Below are 19,071 nucleotides of genomic sequence, written 5' to 3'. Positions count from 1 at the left end.
GGGTTAGAGATTGTAGGCATACACTACCACGTGCATTTATGGGGTATTGGGGATTGAACCCAAAGTTTTATGTATGCTAGGCAAGCCCTTTGCCAACTGAGCTACATCCCCAGCCTTATTATATAGTATTGGGGTTTTTTGCACATGGTCAGGGCAGAGATTTCAGATACTCACATACATGCTATCTCTTAATTTCTCTTTCCTGCGGTCTGCAGTTAGGGATAATGAGTAACCTGAGAATTTTTATATCTTATTCTACAGGAAAAAAAAAAAAACAAAACCCAGAGACAAACATTACCTGTGATGTAAATCCCATTACCCCAGTGGTTGATGTGCTGTCTTCTGGGAAAGTTTTAAATCTCCAGAGATTTTCATGCCTTTGTAATTCACAGACAGACCTTTGAAATGCAGAATGCAGCCATCAGCAAGAGGATAGTGATACTCAGGACAGATTAAGGAGGGGGGTGGGGGTCCCTCCTCTCTCATGGAACTTTTACAGGTCAAGGGATAGAAGTAAGGATATGGGGTCAAGGGTGGCCTCTTTTAGGAGACATTTGATCTGAGTTCCAAATTATGGCCACCATCCTTGTACTAATAGCAGGGACAAGGGACACACTTCCCTGGCAAGAGGAACAGCTTCTAAAGCGAGACATCTGGATCTTTCTGAGGGACAGACAGACTGAGGGCTGTAGTATGTGAGGGGAGAGTGAGTAATAGGTGACAGTGGTGGACGGGCTGGAGGGTCAGATTACAACGACTCTTGTGGAGGATTTAAAAAAAATAATGGCTTTATCAAGATATAATTGACATTATAAAAATATGACCATGTATAATTCAGTAGCTGTTAGTGTATTTGCACAGTTATTCAGACATCACCAGTGTTTAATTCCAGTATGTCTTATCCCCTCCAGACGAAAGCCCGTACCCCCTAGTAACCATTAAGTTATTTTCCAGCGCCTGCTTTGGACAAGTTATGTAAACAAAATCGCACATTTTTATAAATGGCTTCCTTCCTTTCCTTTTTCCCTTTTTAATTTATTTAGCGTGCGTGAGTATGAGGGTGTCAGATCCCATGGAACTGTAGTTACAGACAGTTAAGAGTTGCCATGTGGGTGCTGGGAATTGCACCTTGGACCTTGGAAGAGCAGCCAGTGCTCTTAGAGCCGTCTCTTCAGCCCATCCGTTTGGCTTTTTGAGATGGGTTTCTCTGTGTAACAACAGCCCTGGAGCTTGCTTTGTAGACCAGGCTGGCCTTGAGCTCACAGAGATCCACCTGCCTCTGTCTCTGGAGTGGTGGGATTAAAGATGCACCAGACCTGGCTGTGACTGGCTTCTTTCACTTAGCATAATTATTCCAAGGTTCCTCTTTGTTGCTTTGAGGGTGGTGTTTTTATCTGTACCTACATCATTTTATGTCTTCAACATTGATGGACATTTCTGTTACACTTCTTGGGTGATAGAAAAAAAATACTGCCGTTAACATTTACTTCCTTGGTTCCCTGAACACAGTTTAATTTGTCTTGCATACATGTGTAAGAGTGACATTAAAACTGTGAACTCATCTCCCGTCTCCCGTTTTACTGTCCTGTCAGCAGTGAATGAAGGTTCTGGTTTCTAGTCAGGTGGATTTTAATTATATTGGAATCCGCGTGGGAATCTGTGTTTAAGTAAGAGAATAAGGATTATTTGAAGCTTCTCAGATAGGAACTAAAACAGCCAGTGCCACCAACCTAGGTCTTTGAATTTCTTGTAGTCATTCAGGCCACAGAGAGACTCAGCAAAGTCTTTCATGTTCAAGTCAGTTCATTCCTGCGTTAATCTTTTCTTTTCGACATTGCAGCCGTCTGTGTATGACATGAAAGTTGCTGTTGTAAACATTGAGTGGCAGGTTCTGTGACATTGTTTTTGCACTGTTATGTGACTCTCGCCAGAAAGTTTTCCTCATCCAGAACTGAAGCATTCAAGCCAACCTCCCACCTCCAGCCTTGGCGCTCTCTGCTCTGCTTTCTCCTCCTAGGAACTGACTACTTCTCTAGGCTCACTATGCAGTATAAGCATAGTTTTACCCCTTTTGACTGGCTTATTTCACTTAACATGATGTCCTCAAGGTCACCGAGGGTGTGGCGTGTTGGGATTCTCTCCTTTTTAAAGAGTGTATACCACATTTGGTTTATATTTTCTAATGCCGATGGACACGTGACTAGCAACTATGTAACACTGCTATGAACCAATCTGTGCAAACTCTCTTCTCTTGAGTCCATCGCCAGAAGTGGAGTTGCTGGCTCGTATGTTAATTATACATGTGATGTAGTGAGGAATCACAGTGCCATTTCCACAGCTGCTTCACCAGCGTGTATTCCCACCAGCAATGTGTAGAGTTCCGGTTTCTCAGCATCCCTCTTAGTGTTCTGTCAGTGCTAGGTCTGAAGCTAAGCCCCGGAGTGCCACTGTTTGAGTGCAGCTCCTCAGGTCTGGGTACGCGTGGGAATTCTTTGAAATGTGGAATTCGAAAGCAGGTGACCTTGGCCTGGCTTTCCTTCCCATTGTTTACTCTGAACCCTGGGAGCTAGAACTTAAAAGCCAGTGCATGCAGAGCCCTGTTTTCTTGATATCACAACATCCTCAGGCAGTGTTTTTATTTGCTTTTAATTAATTTGCTGAGGAGAAAGGGTTGAATCTCAGAGCCAGTTAAGAGTCTAGCCCAGCGGCTCTCTGAGAGTTCAAGACCAGCCTGGGCTACAGCTACAAAGTGAGTTCCAGGACATCCAGGGCTACAAGAGAAACCCTCTCTCCAAAAAGAGCGAGAGAGAGAGAGAGAGAGAGAGAGAGAGAGAGAGACAGACAGAGACAGAGACCAAGAGAGACAGAGAGAGACAAAACAGACACACACTAGCCAGCCCAAGGTACCATCATGTAAAATTAAAGCTGCACTCCAAACCTAGGCCTTCTGAAAGCACTTGGCTTTCCCCTCTGGTGTACGCTTTACTGGAAGCCAGTCTTGGTTGTCATTATTTCTGATCTTCATCGTGCGTGCAGGACAGGAGACAGGTAGCAGGATATTCATCAAACTAACAAAGAACACTGCCGACCAATAGAAACGGTGGTGTCTGTGGCTGGAGATACTGCTCAGTTGGTAGATTGCTTGCCTAGGATGCATGAGGCCCTGAGTTCAGTCTCTGAACACACCGCTTATACGCCCATCCTCCCCAACACACACAGACAAAAGGAAGTCGTGATTTGTGTGCTTTTATATCTCAGGGCTCAAGAATTTTCAGCCATCTCTATTCCTCCCAGTTGGTTGGAAATGGAGCAACTACCTTCCTCCTGCCCTGAAGAGCTGCTGTAGGAGCCTGATTTGCTTATTGGGATTTTAACGCTCAAAAGATCTGTGTGCTTAGTCCTGGGGTAAATCTGAGTGCAGTGTTCTAGACACCCTATAGGATAGTAGTTATTCTCATCTAACACATGAAACCTGATCCCAGATCCACCCTGGATTTTAAACTTTTGGTCACAATGTATTTTTACATAGAGGGTTCTGCAGTTCTCTTCCCATGATTGATAGCTAAGATACCTTAGAGGTATAGTCTGTTTTCAGGCCTTAACTACTCCTCTGCCTTGTTTCCTCAGGTCTGTAACATTGTGGCTGGGCAGCGGTGCATTAAGAAGCTGACTGACAACCAGACTTCAACCATGATAAAGGCTACAGCTAGGTCGGCCCCAGACAGACAGGAGGAGATCAGTCGCCTGGTCAGTGGGACTGCTGAACAGTACATGCTGTTCACTGAGCCTCTGGGGCCCTTGGTAGAATAGACGCTTTAATGGTCGGTCCAGTAAGACCTTCCTTCAGAAAAACCCAAGTCTGGTTTATTGTCTGGGACTTTGCAGGGCTGTTTCTTGTTTCTTGAGCCTTTAGCTACTTCTCTTTTCCCCTCCTTTATAACAACTCCCATTTCCACTCCTCCTCCCTTCATCTTCTAGTTCTCCCACCCCCTTTTTAGGGCTTTTGTGTGTGTGTGTGTGTCAGCCTCAGCTTCTCTTCAGGGCCCTCTCCTTGGGACCCAGAAGGTGAACAGTGTTCCCAAGCTGCCTGTGTCCTGAGGTCGCCTTATCTTGCTCTGCAGATGAAGAACGCCAGCTACAACTTGGATCCCTACATCCAGGAATTTGGAATCAAAGTGAAGGATGACATGACGGAGGTGACGGGGCGAGTGCTGCCGGCGCCCATCTTGCAGTACGGCGGCCGGGTGAGCAGGGTCAGGGCCAGACAAAGTCTCTGGGGAATATGGGGGTAGTTGGGCTGCATAGCTCAGGGGATTTTGTTCCCCTCACATGACTCTACTGAGGCTCACCTGGGCGCCCCCCTCTGCCTATCCCTAGAACCGGGCCATTGCTACACCCAACCAAGGTGTCTGGGACATGCGTGGGAAACAGTTCTACAATGGGATTGAGATCAAAGTCTGGGCCATCGCCTGCTTCGCACCCCAAAAACAATGTCGAGAAGAGGTGCTCAAGTAAGGATGATAGAGGGTTGGGGTTGGGGTTGGGTGGGTGGGAAGGATCCTAGAGCTGTGAATCCCACAATCTCTAGGTGCCAGAACTGACCTGCGATTTGCCCTTTCTCTTTGAACTCATTCTACATTGTCGCTTCTGACTTACATGTCCGCCTAGTCTTTTCTGTCCATCTGTGGTCAGATGAGTTCAGGAGCCATAGGCACTTCAGGAATGAATTTTAGGGTATGACTCTCCTAAGGCAGGCCTGAGTCATCTTATTGTTCTAATTATCATAATTGGTAATAAATAGCAGTGGTAATAACTATAATATTTATGCTAACACTACACTTAAGTGACTAATGTACTTTATTTCATCCTGATAGTAAGTAGGTGGTGTTTTCGTTGCTTTTCTATAGCCATAATGAAACACCACAACCAAGGTAACTAATAAAATAAAAGGTTTATTGGGCCTTAGAGTTCCAGATGGTGTGTCTCTGACCCTCATGACAGCAGGTTGGCAGCAGGAAGCAGTAGCTGTGAGTTTGCTTCTGGTCCACAAGCATGAGACAGAGACACTGAGAGTGCAGTGGTCTTTAGAAACCTCAGAGCCCACCTCCACAGACACCCCTCCTCCATCAAGACTACCCCTTCTGGGCTGGAGAGATGGCTCAGCGGTTAAGAGTACCGACTGCTCTTCCAGAGGTCCTGAGTTCAAATCCCAGCAACCACATGGTGGCTCACAACCACCTGTAAAGAGATCCAATGCCCTCTTCTGGTGTGTCTAAGACAGCTACAGTGTATTCATATATAATAAATAAATAAATCTTTAAAAAAAAAAAAAAAAGACCACCCCTTCTATTCCTTCCCAAAGAGCTTTACCAGTTGGAGACCAAGCATAGGCTCATATATGAGCCTATGGGGGCAATTCTCATCCAGACCATCATATGTGGTAATATTTTAGGAGACTAAGGCTGAAAGAAGTTAAATAACTTGTCCAAAGTGTACAGATCAAGAAGGTTCAGAGTTAAGATCAAATCAGCTCCAAAACTTATATTTCTAATTAGAATTTGTGTGTGTGTGTGCGTGTGTGCATGTTTCTGTAAAGCACCAGCAGCTAGTCCTTTGAGCTGTGGTCAGCAGCATAATTAAATCAGATCAAAGTAATCTGATCACCGAGAGGCTAGGAGTAGGTGGCAGCAAGAAGCAAAAGATATTGCCAGTAGCTTAATGAAACAGATTAAAGAAGTAGCAGCCTGAGTGAGTAAATAAATAGAAAAGTCACTTGACACTTTTCCTATAGTCTTTCTTCTTTAAACGTTTTATTGATTTATCTTAAAACACCAAAAAGTACACACACATAAAAGACACAGTTCCGTTCTTGCTGTCTTTTTAAGTGGGGGTTCTGTGGATATGATCTGTATCGTTGTATTCTGAAATGCGGAAGTTAGTGGAGCTGACTGGTTTGGTTTTGACCAAGGTAATGGAGATTTGTGCCTTTGATGTCTGTATAAGAATCACTTCATCAGCACCCCCTGTGCAGGCCCGCGTCCTCCCTTCTCTTACACAGGCATGTTGCCACCACCATCATCATTGTAGTTTGTTTCCTTGTTTGTTCTTTGGTCTCCTTTCTTGAATTCTTTAGATTCAGGCTAGGCTGTTTCTGTGTCTGGTCTGGCCTTGTGTGGATAGTCCCTAACAGTCCTGAAGAGGTCCCAGCTCTGCCCTCACACAGCCTGTCACCTCACTGAGAGCCTGATCTTTTCTCCCTTCTTTGTCCTGCCCTTGTCTACTTTGTTTGTTCCTTTGCGTGGAGGGGAGGGGAGAGGAGTTGGCACTGGCTTTGTTTTTGTCTTAATAATCTATAGCTTTGGCCTTTGGGGTTTACCAGGAACTGATAGACCTATTCTCTCAGGTTTGGAGAAGTTCAATGCATCAGGCACCTTTTTTTCTTCTTAGTGACCACTACATATAGGGAATTAAAAAAAAAAAAAAAGGTGGCTATTGTGTCATGAGTGGGAACTAACTTAACGCGTGGGTCTGGATCAGAGCTAAAGATTCCTGAGTTTTGAGCCATGGCATGTAGAGGAGACTTTGTAGGGACCATGCATAGAAAGTAGAAGTTAAAAACACAACTTAGAAGAATTGGAAAGTAAATGAAACAAGAACTCCTAGAGGAGTATAGAGGAGGACATAGGACTCAGCGCATACAGAAAGCCTCCTTTTCCCAAAGAACATGGCAGGAGACGGAGGCCACTGTGGGGATGGAAAAAAAATTAGTCCGTGATGAATGAACTAATTCAGTCCTATTAATTTTTGTCTGTCTTTATCACTGTAGCTGTGTCTGTTAGGATACGGCTTTGCACATTCTAGATAGCTCGATAATTTTTGGTTCCTAGCACCAGACATAGTATCCCAATCATAGTGTGGTAGTGGAGGGAAGAGAGGGAATAGCCATTTCCTGAAGGAAAGACCCATTAATGAAGTCTGGTGAAACCAAATTTGATTGATGTTTGGTAGCTACAACAGTATAAGAAACAGGAAAGGAAGAAATGTCTTTAGCAGTCCATCAAAGCCCCGTCTCTTTATCGGAGGCAGTGGTTAGCTTGTAGTGATATTTATTCACTCTTTGTTTGCTTTCATTTAATTTTTGAGTGAGAACGTTGACACAGCATCGTTGGGATAGAGTGTCTCAGGCCAGCTTCGAACTCGTGGTCCTGCCTCAGTCTCCATGATGGGCTTATGAGTACATGTGTGCCTTGAGACCTGCAGGTTGTAGATCTTAAATGTTATTTGTTTGTTTAACAAATATGTTTTTAAAATAATAATGTAGCTAGACTGACATGATGGCTCATACCTACAACCTCAGCACTCAAAATGCAGAAATCGTCTCCTCTCTGAAGTCATCTGGGGCTGCATACTGTGAATTCCAAGCCAGTCAGGCCTACATAGTGTCTCTAAAAACCAAAATAATAGTCTTAGGGTTTCTTTCTTTCTTTCTTTCTTTTTTAAATTATATCTTTATTTTCTGATATGAGTACACTGTAGCTGTCTCCAAACACACCAGAGTAGATGGCTATGAGCCACCATGTGGTTGCTAGGAATTGAACTCAGGACCTCTGGAAGAGCAGTACAGTGCTCTTAACCACTGAGCCATCTCTCCAGCCCCAGTCTTAGGGTTTCTGTTGCTGTGATACAACACCATGACCACAGGAAGGAAAGGGTTTATTTTATTTACACTTCCACCTCACAGTCCATCCCTGAGGGAGTCAGGACAGGAATTCAAGGCAGCAGCCTGAAGGCAGGAACTGAAGTAGAAACCTTGGAGGGGTGCTGCTTACTGGCTTGCTCTTCTTGGCTTGCTCAGCCTGCTTTTTTATGCACCAGAGGATACTGCTTGAGGGTAGTGCCACCCACTTGGGCTGGGCCCTCGTCTCATCAATTACTAATTGAGAAAATGCCTTATAGTCTTTTCTGCAGATGTATCTTGAGACATTTTCTCAGTTGAGCATCCCTTCTCTTAAATGGCTCTAGCTTTTTGTTAAGCTGATGAAAAGTTAGCCAACACGATAGTAATAATGATGATGACAGCAGAGATAATAATATGTAGACCACGTCCACCGTCAACATTCAGAGTTTTATCATATTTACCTCTCTTTTAAAAATGGTAAGTTTAGCTGGGCATGGTGGGGCACACTTTCAAACTCAGCATACAGGAAGCAGAGACAGAAGGATTTCTATGAGTTTGAGGCCAGTCCAGTCTACAAAGCAAGTTTCAGGACAGTCAGGACTGGTATACAGAGAAACCTTGTCTCAAACAAACAAACAAACAAACAAACAACTAAGAAAAAGCTTGACATTATTTGGTGTCCTTCATACTCTTCCTTTCTGGTACGGTTGCTGCATGAATTGTAAGCTTTTTTTTTTTTTTTTTTTTCTTATTAGAAGCCCAGGCCAGGCATGGTGGGGCCCATGCGCGCACACACACACACACACACACACACACACACACACACACACACATTTTTATTTTATCTATATAAGTACACTGTCGCTGTCTTCAGGCATAGCAGAAGAGGGTATCAGATCTCATTACAGCCACCATGTGGTTGCTGGGATTTGAACTCAGGATCTCTAGAACAGCAGCCAGTGCTCTTTTTTTTTTTCTTTTTCTTTTTTTTCGGAGCTGGGGACCGAACCCAGGGCCTTGCGCTTGCTCGGCAAGCGCTCTACCACTGAGCTAAATCCCCAACCCCTGCAGCCAGTGCCCTTAACCACTGAGCCATCTCTCCAGACCGAATTGTAATCTTTTTTGTCTAATTTTTTCATGGATGTATATATGATTGTAATTTCGTGATATAACTTTCAATTTTTCTGCCTTACCTAATTTTTAAATATGTGAAAAATCACTTCCTGGACTGTTGATATGTATATGGTATATATTTTTGAAACATTCATTTCTCTTCATTTTGCACATCACTGCTTTTTTTTTTTTTTAATTTATTTCATGTATATAAGTACACTGTAGCTGTCTTCAGACACACCAGAAGAGGCATCAGATCCCATTACAGATGGTTGTAAGCCACCATGTGGTTGCTGGGAATTGAACTCAGGACCTCTGGAAGAGCAGTCAGTGCTCTTAACCACTGAGCCATCTCTCCAGCCCGACTGCTTTCTTTTATCAATTAAGTTTGTCAGTGCCAAGCGTGAAACCAAGACCTGTCCACACTAGGCATGCACTCCACTGATGATTGCGTTCACTTTAAGTAATAAGATTTTTACAAATTCTACTGTTTGCCACCCACTTTTGTATATATGGTAGCTTGGTTACTTTTACTGTATTACATCCCTCTTTACCATGCTGTTGCTTTTCTCAGGGTAAAACCTAAAGTCAGGAAAGAAGCGTACTTAATAATTGGCTCTTTCCTTAGTGAGCCAGTGTGGGGAGGAGTGTGACTTTCCCTGAGCATCTCTGCTTTCACCACTAGTAGAGCCTCATTTACTTTGGGCATCTGCCTGTTTTTTCTCACTCTTTGGACATGGAGTACAGGTATCCACAGGTCTCAGCCTAGACAAGGGGCTTGTTGTGTCTAGGTTCTCTTCACTGAGAATTCCCACAAGCCCCGTGTCTAGACTCTTTTCAGTTGAGCAAACTCTGCCTTGTTTGGACTCTACTGTAAATGTACTTTTTGCATCAGCTGTGGTTGGGTCCTCACCTCATGTTAGAATCTCCCAATGTGAACACTCAAGATGGAGGCACCAGGTCCATCAGACTTAGTGGGATTCATTATGTCCTGCCATGACATCAGGTCCATTGGATTCAGTGGGATTCATTTCATCCTGCCATGACCATGTTTGTGCCACAGGAACTTCACGGACCAGCTTCGGAAGATCTCCAAGGATGCAGGGATGCCCATCCAGGGTCAGCCATGTTTCTGCAAATACGCACAGGGGGCGGACAGCGTGGAGCCCATGTTCCGGCATCTCAAGAATACCTACTCAGGACTGCAGCTCATTATTGTCATCCTGCCCGGGAAGACGCCGGTGTATGGTACAGTTCTCCTGGGACAGTGACTATAATGATAGGATTCAGTTCATGGTAGCCCTTGCCCTCTTGGGGCCTCTAGGGTGGAGTCAGCGGAGAAATCTGGCTTTCCCCAGAGATGGTCATTAATGTCAGGGGTTTGTTTGTTTGTTGTTTGTGTTCTTAAATCAAAGAAATATTCCGTGTGAGCTATTGAGTCATTCAGCTTTGCTTACCTGTTCACACGCCATCACATTTTCCAGGATCCCCTGTGAGCGTCTTTCTGGCAGGCTAAGGTAGCTGCACCCAGAGAGGAGCCAGGCCAGATGGCTGTCATTTGGGCAAGTGTTATTTACTAGGACGTTATGAGCTCAAGCTGAGGTGATTCTGCTAAGTAGTGTGGACTCTTGTAACATTCCCCACTTCCTATTTTTTATTTTATGAATGGCTATAAGTCTCTTACTCAGTTCTCCCTTCCTCTGCCTGCCTCAGACTGTGCTGGTCCTTTGATTCCCTGCTCTGCTTCTGTTCCCATCCAGTCCTGCTGCCTTTGAGCATCTTCAGATGAACTGTCATAAAGCCCACTGCAACCATTTTGCAATGTCCCTAAGCATTTTTTCCCATTGTTTTTCTTTTTCTTTTTCTTTTTTTTTTTTGAGAGAATCGTTTTCATTTTCTGTATGCACACTTAGACCTTAGCCTGTCTCCCTCTGTCTTGTCTACTTTTCTCCTCCGCCAGTTCTCAGACTGAGGACCTGTGTCTCTTCTCTTCCTTTGACTTCCAGACACGTTTCTCCTCTCACGTTTCTCATTACCTGGGATGCCTGGTAGTCTTAAGATTTTCTGTCCTCTTCTGTCTGTGTGTCTTTGTTATTTTCCACTCACTCTGGTTGCCTTGGCCATCCCCCATTATTGTGACAGGAATAAATCTGAAACCTGTCCTCAACGTCTCTGCAGCGCCGCCCATTTGTTTGTCCTCGCCCTTCTGCGGGAGCCTTGATTATCTCTTCTAGTCTTCTTTCTCAAGGAGTTTTAAAGACGTTTTATTTACTCAGTGTGTATGTGTGCACTTGCACTTGTGCCATCATATGTGAGTGGCAGTTGGAAGATAACTTGAGGAATAGATTGTTGTCTTCTAAGACGAATGAGTTCTGGGGGTAGGACCAAGTTGTCAGGCTCTGTGAAAGCACCCTCCTCCGTAAACTCTCCTGAGCCATCACCAGTCCCAAATCTTTAGTGAATAGGTTGATAAATTGGACTTTTAAAAAGCAACATAACTTCACTGTCTCATTCGATATGAAAGGGCTTCCAGGCCTGATACTTTTTAACCTTTCAGCTCTGCCCTATATGGTTCACTTAATAAGCTTTCTACAGAATTGCTTGTCCCGAAACAGAACCCAACCTCAATTCTTCCTCCACCAGTCAACCAATGTGGGCAAATTGCCAAGCGCTGAGCGTCGTGAGTTGATTGTTTAACACGCAGCATCTAGTCCTCAGCAGGGAGGAAAAATTTGAACGCTCCTCCTGTCTGCTTTCCTTGCTGGCTGTGTTCTGCCCACATTGCTTTCCCTTGGCTGCGATGTCCAAACATTCCTTTTGCCATTCTTCCCCTTAAATTCTCTCCAACTCCCAAAACCTAGGTTAATTTATACTTATTTTATATTTTGGTCCTTTTCCCCCAGAGGATAAATAAGTCCTTTTGTTTTTTGTTTGTTTGATTGATTTGTTTGTTTGTTTGAGACAGGGTCTCACTATGGCTTTTTATTCAAAGATCTGCCTGGCTCTGTTTCTTCTGAGATTGAAGACATGTGTCTTCATGACTGGCTTCTTTGTGTTTTTTTTTTTTTTTTAAGATTTATTTTATTTTAAAGTGTGTGTGTGTGTGTGTGTGTGTGTGTGTGTGTGTGTGTGTGTGAGCATGTGAGTACAGAAGAATGTGCCAGGCTCCCTGGCACTGCAGTTACAGACCGTTGGGAGCTGCCCAGCAAGGGTGCTGTAACTACGCTTAGGTACTCTGTAAGAGCAGCAGGTACTGTTAACTCCCGGATGGTCTCTCCAGCCCCACTCTAACGCCTTTGAATTCCGTTAGTTTATTAGAAATCTCATCAATTGTGGCCTTGATTGATTTTTTTTTTTTTTTTTTGAAACAGAGTTTCTCTGTGTAGCCCTGGTTGTCTGCAACTCTGTAGGCCAAATTCTTATAGATACCCACCTGCTTCTGTTTACTGATTACCAAAATTAGAGGCCAGCCCTACCCCAACCCGGCTGCTTGATTTCATTTGGAGCCTGAAGTAGATCTAACTCTGCTCTCTGACACACACGTATAAAGTGGAATTTTTCACTGATGACAATAATTTCAGTAATTCCTTACAGAGGGAAGTTGGTTATAACTCGTCCCCCTTAGATGGAAGAAAAAGATGGTTTTTTACCTCCCCACCCGGAGTTGGGGTAAATAAAAATGACACAGTGTCACTATCTATGATGTTCATGTCAAGGTTCTGTTGGCATCGTGGTTTTTGGGAAAACATACAATATCACCTTGATTCGGTCCTACACACTGCTCTTCCAGAGGGCCTGAGTTTGATTCCCAGCACCCACGTGGCAGCTTAAAACCATCTGTAAGTAGTTCTAGGAGTGCTGACACCTCGTTCTGGTTTCCCTGGGCACTAGGCATGCACATAGTACACAGAAATACATGTAGGCAAACACCCATGAACAAAATTTGTTTAAAAAATTTAAAGACTTAAAAATTCTCATAAGACTTATAATAATAAAATTAGAAAGCTTATAGGTTTTTTTTAAAGTTAATAGTATCGATTTAATAGAGAAAAAGGATCTAAAAATATTAGAAACAGTGCTTTTAACTGCTCAGATATCTCTCCAGCCCTATAAATAAATCCTTTTTTTCAGACATGTTATTTAATTAATATGTTAACAAATACAGGCCCTTAAGTTTTAAATTAAGGGCCTAACCTTGTTATAGAGAAGTAGAACACTGTAAATAATGTTATTTGTAACTGCTACAAAATAATATAATAGAATATTAAAATATAACTTGAATTTATATTAATTTACCAGAGAAAATTCCATACATATTTTATATGTTCTCTTGAAACTCCATCTGACAATTTTTTTTTTTTTTTTTTTTTTTTGATTCTTTTTTTCGGAGCTGGGGACCGAACCCAGGGCCTTGCGCTTCCTAGGTAAGCGCTCTACCACTGAGCTAAATCCCCAGCCCCACATCTGACAATTTTTATGATGAAGATTATAAGAAAAATTATCATATAGCTTTGGACATTGTTTGAGGCTCCAAAGATTCGTGTGTTAGCCCTTGGTCATTAGTGTAGACATTGAGGTATAGTACAGCATCTAAAAGGGTGAATCAGTGAATCGCTACTGGATAGCGAAGGAAGATCCATGCTTTTCTGCTCACAAGAATGCATTTTTACTCCTTTTTTTCTTTTTTTTTAGATTTTTTTTTTATTTACATTTCAAATTCCCAGTTTCCCGGACATAAGCCCCTTATCCCATCCTGCTTCCCTTCTATAAGGGTGTTCCCCTCCCCATCTCCCTACCCCCCATTCCCCTACACTGGGGGTTCAACCTTGGCAGGACCAAGGGCTTCCCCTTCCTTAAGTAATCAACCTAATGATTTTTTCTTCACAAGTATCGCAACATTGTAACAAGTGTGCCTAGTAGAACATTGCTATCCTTGGGGTCCCTCACTACAACCCCTCCCTCAACTGGTGACTGTGGTTCTCATCTCAAACACTGTAGATTAATTTTGCCTATTTTTTTACTTCATACAAATGTAATTATAATGTATGCATTTTTTAAATGTGTCTGGTTTATTTGATTTAACATTCTGTTTGTACGATTTGTGCACATTGTATATGGCTGTAAGTTCTTGTGTCTCCATTGTGTGAAGATAAGCTATCTGATGCTTCCTTTCGTTTCACAGTTGAGATTATTTGGTTTCTTCCTGGTTTCCAGCTGTTATAAATAATGGTCGAGTGTATCCTTTGAGCACTTGTGCCTGTTCATGTAGAGCTAGGTCTAGGAATGGGTTTTAGTGTATCAGGCTTTACTCCGTTCCATCACGGGGCGTCAGTGTTCAGTAGCTCTAGATGTTCCTGTCTTTTCTGCTTGACTAGCCTGTTTTATAAGGTGCTTATTCACAGCAACTTTTATTTACTTTGCTGCCTTTTACTAACTACTGAATTATAGGTATTCTTTATAATTTCTATATTGAATATATACATTTATATCATACATACCATCTTTGCTCTGTAGCTTGCTCTTCTTTCCTCTTTTTCTTTTTCTTTCTTTTTTCTTTCTTTTTTCTTTTTTCTTTTTTTTTTTTGAGATCCCTGACTTAGCAATTCACTTGCATTAGCCTTCTAAATGATATCTATCTATCTATCTATCTATCTATCTATCTATCTATCTAGATCGATCGATCACCATGTCCAGCTTGAAGATGCTGCTTTAATGTTTTCTTTAATTTTTTTTTGCATGTTTCACATTAGCAATCTATCTGTAAAGGGAGTAAGCATTCTCTCGCTTTGCTGTCCCCTGGCAGTTGCCCACTACTGTTGCAGAGGTCAGAATCTCGGCCCTCTGCACACTCCTGGACCATTATCCACAGCAGATAACTCATGGCTGTGGGATTTCCTCCCTCTCTGATGTTCCAGTCCCCTGAGTTTTGGTTAGCATGTCTCTGCTGTCTTCAGAGGGATATTTTGTCTGACTTTTCTGAATGTTGATTTCCAAAAAACAGATTTACAACAACTACTCAGTCTTTTATAAGCTAAGAGGATTTCTTTAGCCTTTTAAATATGCTACCATAGAAAATATACCAAACTCTTCCTCAATCTCATGTTGTCTTCTTGTATTTCATTTCTACACACTGACTTTTTTGGTTTTCAATATTACTAAATACAATGACTATTTACAGTTCTCATCTTACCTGATCTGTCAGCCATATTTGACTTTGTCAATTACTTGTTCCTTCTTTTCCTTTGGTATTCACGATACTACACTGTCTTGGCTTCTTCCAAGTTCTGCTGCGCTCCCTCCTTTGCAGACGTGTCTTCTTTAGCTTGTTCTGCAAATATTGAGGTTTTGTTTTGTTTTGTTTTGTTTTGTTTTTTTCTAGATTCAGATCCAGCCTTGTTTTTCAGTTTTTCAGCGCCCCATCCTAGGAGTCGCTGAAACTCTCTCTCTTTGTTAGTGACTCCATCAAAAGCACACCTTCAGTTACTACTTGTACTTCAATATTTGCACAAATCTTGCACAGGACATAAAAGAAAGCCTCCAACTGCCATGCCCATTTGCCTAGTTATACTCTTACTACACACACTCAGAAGTGTGTGCCGTCAATTTCTGTTAGGAAAACCAAAGCCTTGAAAGCAATCCATAAACAAGGAACATTCGTGAAAAACATCGTAATGTAGCCCATTACTCTGTACTAACTGGAAAATTATTAATACAATTATCCATAAAAGCCATTTCCCTTACGTAGCATCTATGCCTAGGGCCCTCCCAGTCTCTTGAACCCATTCGTTTCCATGCCAACAGCTCAGCTGCCTTATTGTGTGCTGGGGACTGAACCCGGGCACTCATGTATGTTAAACATGTGCTGTAATGTTCATTCCACGCCAACCCCTCAACCGCCTGTCTAAATTAATTTCTCAAAAGTACCTTGCTATTCCCAGATAGAGTGCTGCTTGCTCTTTTTGTTGTGAGAGTCTTATGGTTTAACTCAGGCTGCCATTAAAGTCATGCTCTTCCTGCTTATCTTCCAGTTTCTGGCGTTTTAGGTGTGAAACATCCTGTCTACTCTCAGGCTGTATTTTTGCATGTTTCCCTTCTGCTTGGAATGCGTGCGTTCTCGTGCGAGTGAGTGAGCGCGCGCTCTCTCTCTGTGAATCTCCTCCTTTCCAGATTTTAGTTGAATAATTGTACACTAGGGTATTACCCCGTATTATACATTTTTTTTTTTTTTTAAGATTTATGTGAGTGAGTACACTGTTGCTGTCTTCAGACGCACCAGAAGAGGGCATCGGATCCCATTACAGACGGTTGTGAGCCACCATGTGGTTGCTGGGAATTGAAATCAGGAAAAGCAGTCAAGTGTTCTTAACCTCTGAACTATCTCTCCAGCCCCTTATTATACGTTCTTACAGCGTTGTTTTGCCACCGTTATTTTTTATTCTGTGTGACATACTTTCAGCAAAATGCCAAATACACCGATCAGTTTTCTCTCTTCCCATAGCTGAAGTGAAGCGTGTTGGAGATACGCTCTTGGGAATGGCGACACAGTGTGTGCAGGTGAAGAATGTGGTCAAGACCTCACCTCAGACTCTGTCCAACCTCTGCCTCAAGATCAATGTCAAACTCGGTGGCATCAACAACATCCTTGTCCCACACCAGCGGTATGAACTCTTACTTATTGCTCTGTCAAGAGAACCCCCCCTTCCAGGCAGAGTGACAGAGGCAGAAGACACTAGAATGGGCACTAGGTGGTGCCAGCCAGAGAACACTCGGTTCCTCACCATTTTGTTTTCTCTCCTTGCTCAGCTCTGCTGTTTTCCAACAGCCAGTGATTTTTCTGGGAGCAGACGTTACACACCCCCCGGCTGGGGACGGGAAGAAACCATCTATCACAGCAGTGAGTGATTCCTCTTAGCTCTAAGTCCTTAAGAGTGCATGTTCATTCAGCTCTAAGCCCTGCTCTTTCCGTGCACCCCTCTGCACCCCTCTGCAAACATAGCTCTGTGTGTGCTGAGAGTGTAGCCAGCCTTTGGCCAGAAACTGTCTTAACAATCGCTCTTTCTCTGCATTCATTTTCATTTTAGCTCCAGTTTTGAGAGTGGTAAGGAGGTGACTTTGTGTCTCTTTTCTGAAACCTCTTCTAAAGGAATTACATGATTGCAGGATTGGTCTTTCTTCTACTTCACCATGACCATTGATCTGTCTAGTAGAGAAGCTATCTCCACTCTCTCTATGATATCTGGAGCACTTAAGTTTTTAAAGTCTCAGCCCCTAGGGCACTTAATTTAACAGGAAAAAAAAAGAAAAACAATATACCCTGAAGCTGTGTGAGAGTGGATCAGGAGTTCAAGGTCACTCTTAATACTCACGTCCTTCTGCTAGCCCTAGACTGCATGTGAGTGCTTTCCTGCAAGGACAAGGGAAGCAAACCTTCTGATCGCATATTAAGTAAATCCTCTGGGCGTGGCAGAACAGGTTGAAGCCAGTGCTTATTGGATCCTAATTCCCCTCATCCCTTTTGCACAGCAGCCAGATAGGTTCTGTCTTCTGATGTCAGCGTTTTCTAGGAGTACAGTGAGTGGCCTCATCCAGTAGTTGTCCAGCATTCTTACTCAGAATTCCTCCCTCAGGCCCATTACTTCAGAGCAAAGGGAGGGGACAATCTGGAGGCTGATGCCTTCTCTTTGTCCTTAGGTGGTAGGCAGTATGGATGCACACCCCAGCCGATACTGTGCCACTGTGCGTGTACAGCGTCCACGGCAGGAGATCATTGAGGACTTGTCCTATATGGTGCGGGAGCTGCTCATCCAGTTCTACAAGTCCACCCGATTCAAGCCCACCCGAATCATCTTCTACCGAGATGGGGTCCCTGAAGGCCAGCTGCCTCAGGTATGGTTCCCAGTGGCTGGTACAGGACTACCTTTTCAAAGCCTTTGGTGCTGGGAAAGGCCAGATAGCACTACTAAGAAGCAGGGTAGCAAGTACCTCAGGCCTTTCTGTCTCAGCACACAGTTCTCCGTGTTCCTGGGTAGTTAGTTTTGAGACTATTTAGTGGGTCTTTTCCTTTCCTTTGAGACCGGGTCTCACTACATAGCTCTGCCTGGCCTGGAACTCACTATGTAGAGCAGGCTGGCCTTGACTTAACAAAGATTCCCTGTCCTTTCCCCTGAGCACTGGGATTAAAGGTGTGTACCACCACACCTTTCTAGTTCTGTGTCTTGATGTAAGGTCTCTTTTTGTATGGAGAGCAGATAGGTGCTGTCTCCTGAAGCCAAGATTCCTAGCAAAGGTTTTCTAGGACAATATCAAATATACTGAGTATCAGGACCATTTCTTTCTTTTTCTTTCTTTCTTTTCTTTTCTTTTCTTTTCTTTTTTCTTTTTTTTAAACACTCGCCGCCCAGGACCCATCGTTTCTAATTATTGAGCATCAGCTTATAGAGGTTATGTGCCAAAAGCCACGTACATGTTGGATGTTTTTAGTTCAGTAAGGCCTTTGAATTAAGAAGGGGCTATGTGCCTTTTTTTTTTCCTCCCTGTTCACCCCGTTCCTAGATCCTTCACTATGAGCTGCTTGCCATTCGAGATGCCTGCATCAAACTGGAAAGAGACTACCAGCCTGGGATCACGTACATCGTGGTACAGAAGCGACATCACACCCGCCTCTTTTGTGCTGACAAGAATGAGCGGGTGAGTGAGGAAGCACTGAGGCCCTCATCCTGTCTGCTGTACCTTGACAGAGAAGTCTTGAGATACAGTCTGGGAATTTAGCTTTTTCCTGTGCGTCCTCCCTGGCTGTTGTCCTGGGCTTTGTGGCCAGTCCTCGACCACTTCTCCTCCCTCACTGCTTCCTCCTCCCTTCCTTCCCTCATACTTCCTCTCCTCCTCCTAGCTTCCTGGCCTAGACCCCATATATAGACCAGCTCCCAGAACATACTGTTCAAGGAGTCTTCCTCACAGCAGCTCTGTGAGGTAGGTTCTATTGATCTCTCCATTTGACCTCGGGAAGGTTAAATGGATTGCTAGGATCACACAACTAGTAAATGGGGAAACCAGGATTCAGACACTTGACATTAGCTCATGATTTCAAGACTTAGTTCCCTCTGAGAAGAAACTCTTCTGTTCTCGGATTTCTGGGAGAGTTAAGAGTAGAATCCAGGGGCTGGGGATTTAGCTCAGTGGTAGAGCGCTTACCTAGGAAGCGCAAGGCCCTGGGTTCGGTCCCCAGCTCCGAAAAAAAAAAAAGAACCAAAAAAAAAAAAAAAAAAAAAAAAAAGAGTAGA

At 43.4% G+C, this 19,071-nt stretch overlaps 1 protein-coding gene across 7 annotated transcripts in view; it reads left to right on the top strand.

Annotated features, from left to right (window-relative positions):
- Ago1 (argonaute RISC component 1) overlaps window positions 1–19,071 on the top strand; it is a 58,123-nt gene that overhangs the window by 32,886 nt on the left and 6,166 nt on the right. For 4 of the 7 annotated variants that reach the window (XM_063287758.1, XM_008764025.3, XM_039110021.2 and 1 more), the window contains 8 exons: window positions 3,628–3,747; window positions 4,122–4,253; window positions 4,378–4,511; window positions 9,855–10,039; window positions 16,290–16,449; window positions 16,595–16,685; window positions 17,483–17,677; window positions 18,344–18,478. In XM_063287758.1, the coding sequence (XP_063143828.1) occupies window positions 3,628–3,747; window positions 4,122–4,253; window positions 4,378–4,511; window positions 9,855–10,039; window positions 16,290–16,449; window positions 16,595–16,685; window positions 17,483–17,677; window positions 18,344–18,478 (1,152 nt within the window). The remainder of the gene's footprint in view (window positions 1–3,627; window positions 3,748–4,121; window positions 4,254–4,377; window positions 4,512–9,854; window positions 10,040–16,289; window positions 16,450–16,594; window positions 16,686–17,482; window positions 17,678–18,343; window positions 18,479–19,071) is intronic. The other 3 variants (NM_001191765.2, NM_001317181.1, XM_017593401.3) reach the window with 1 other exon arrangement.

This window comes from Rattus norvegicus, chromosome 5, assembly GCF_036323735.1.
Source record: "Rattus norvegicus strain BN/NHsdMcwi chromosome 5, GRCr8, whole genome shotgun sequence".
NCBI classification, from domain to species: domain Eukaryota; kingdom Metazoa; phylum Chordata; class Mammalia; order Rodentia; family Muridae; genus Rattus; species Rattus norvegicus.
Note: the sequence above shows the minus strand (reverse complement) of the source record. Positions and strands in the feature narration are given on the sequence as shown.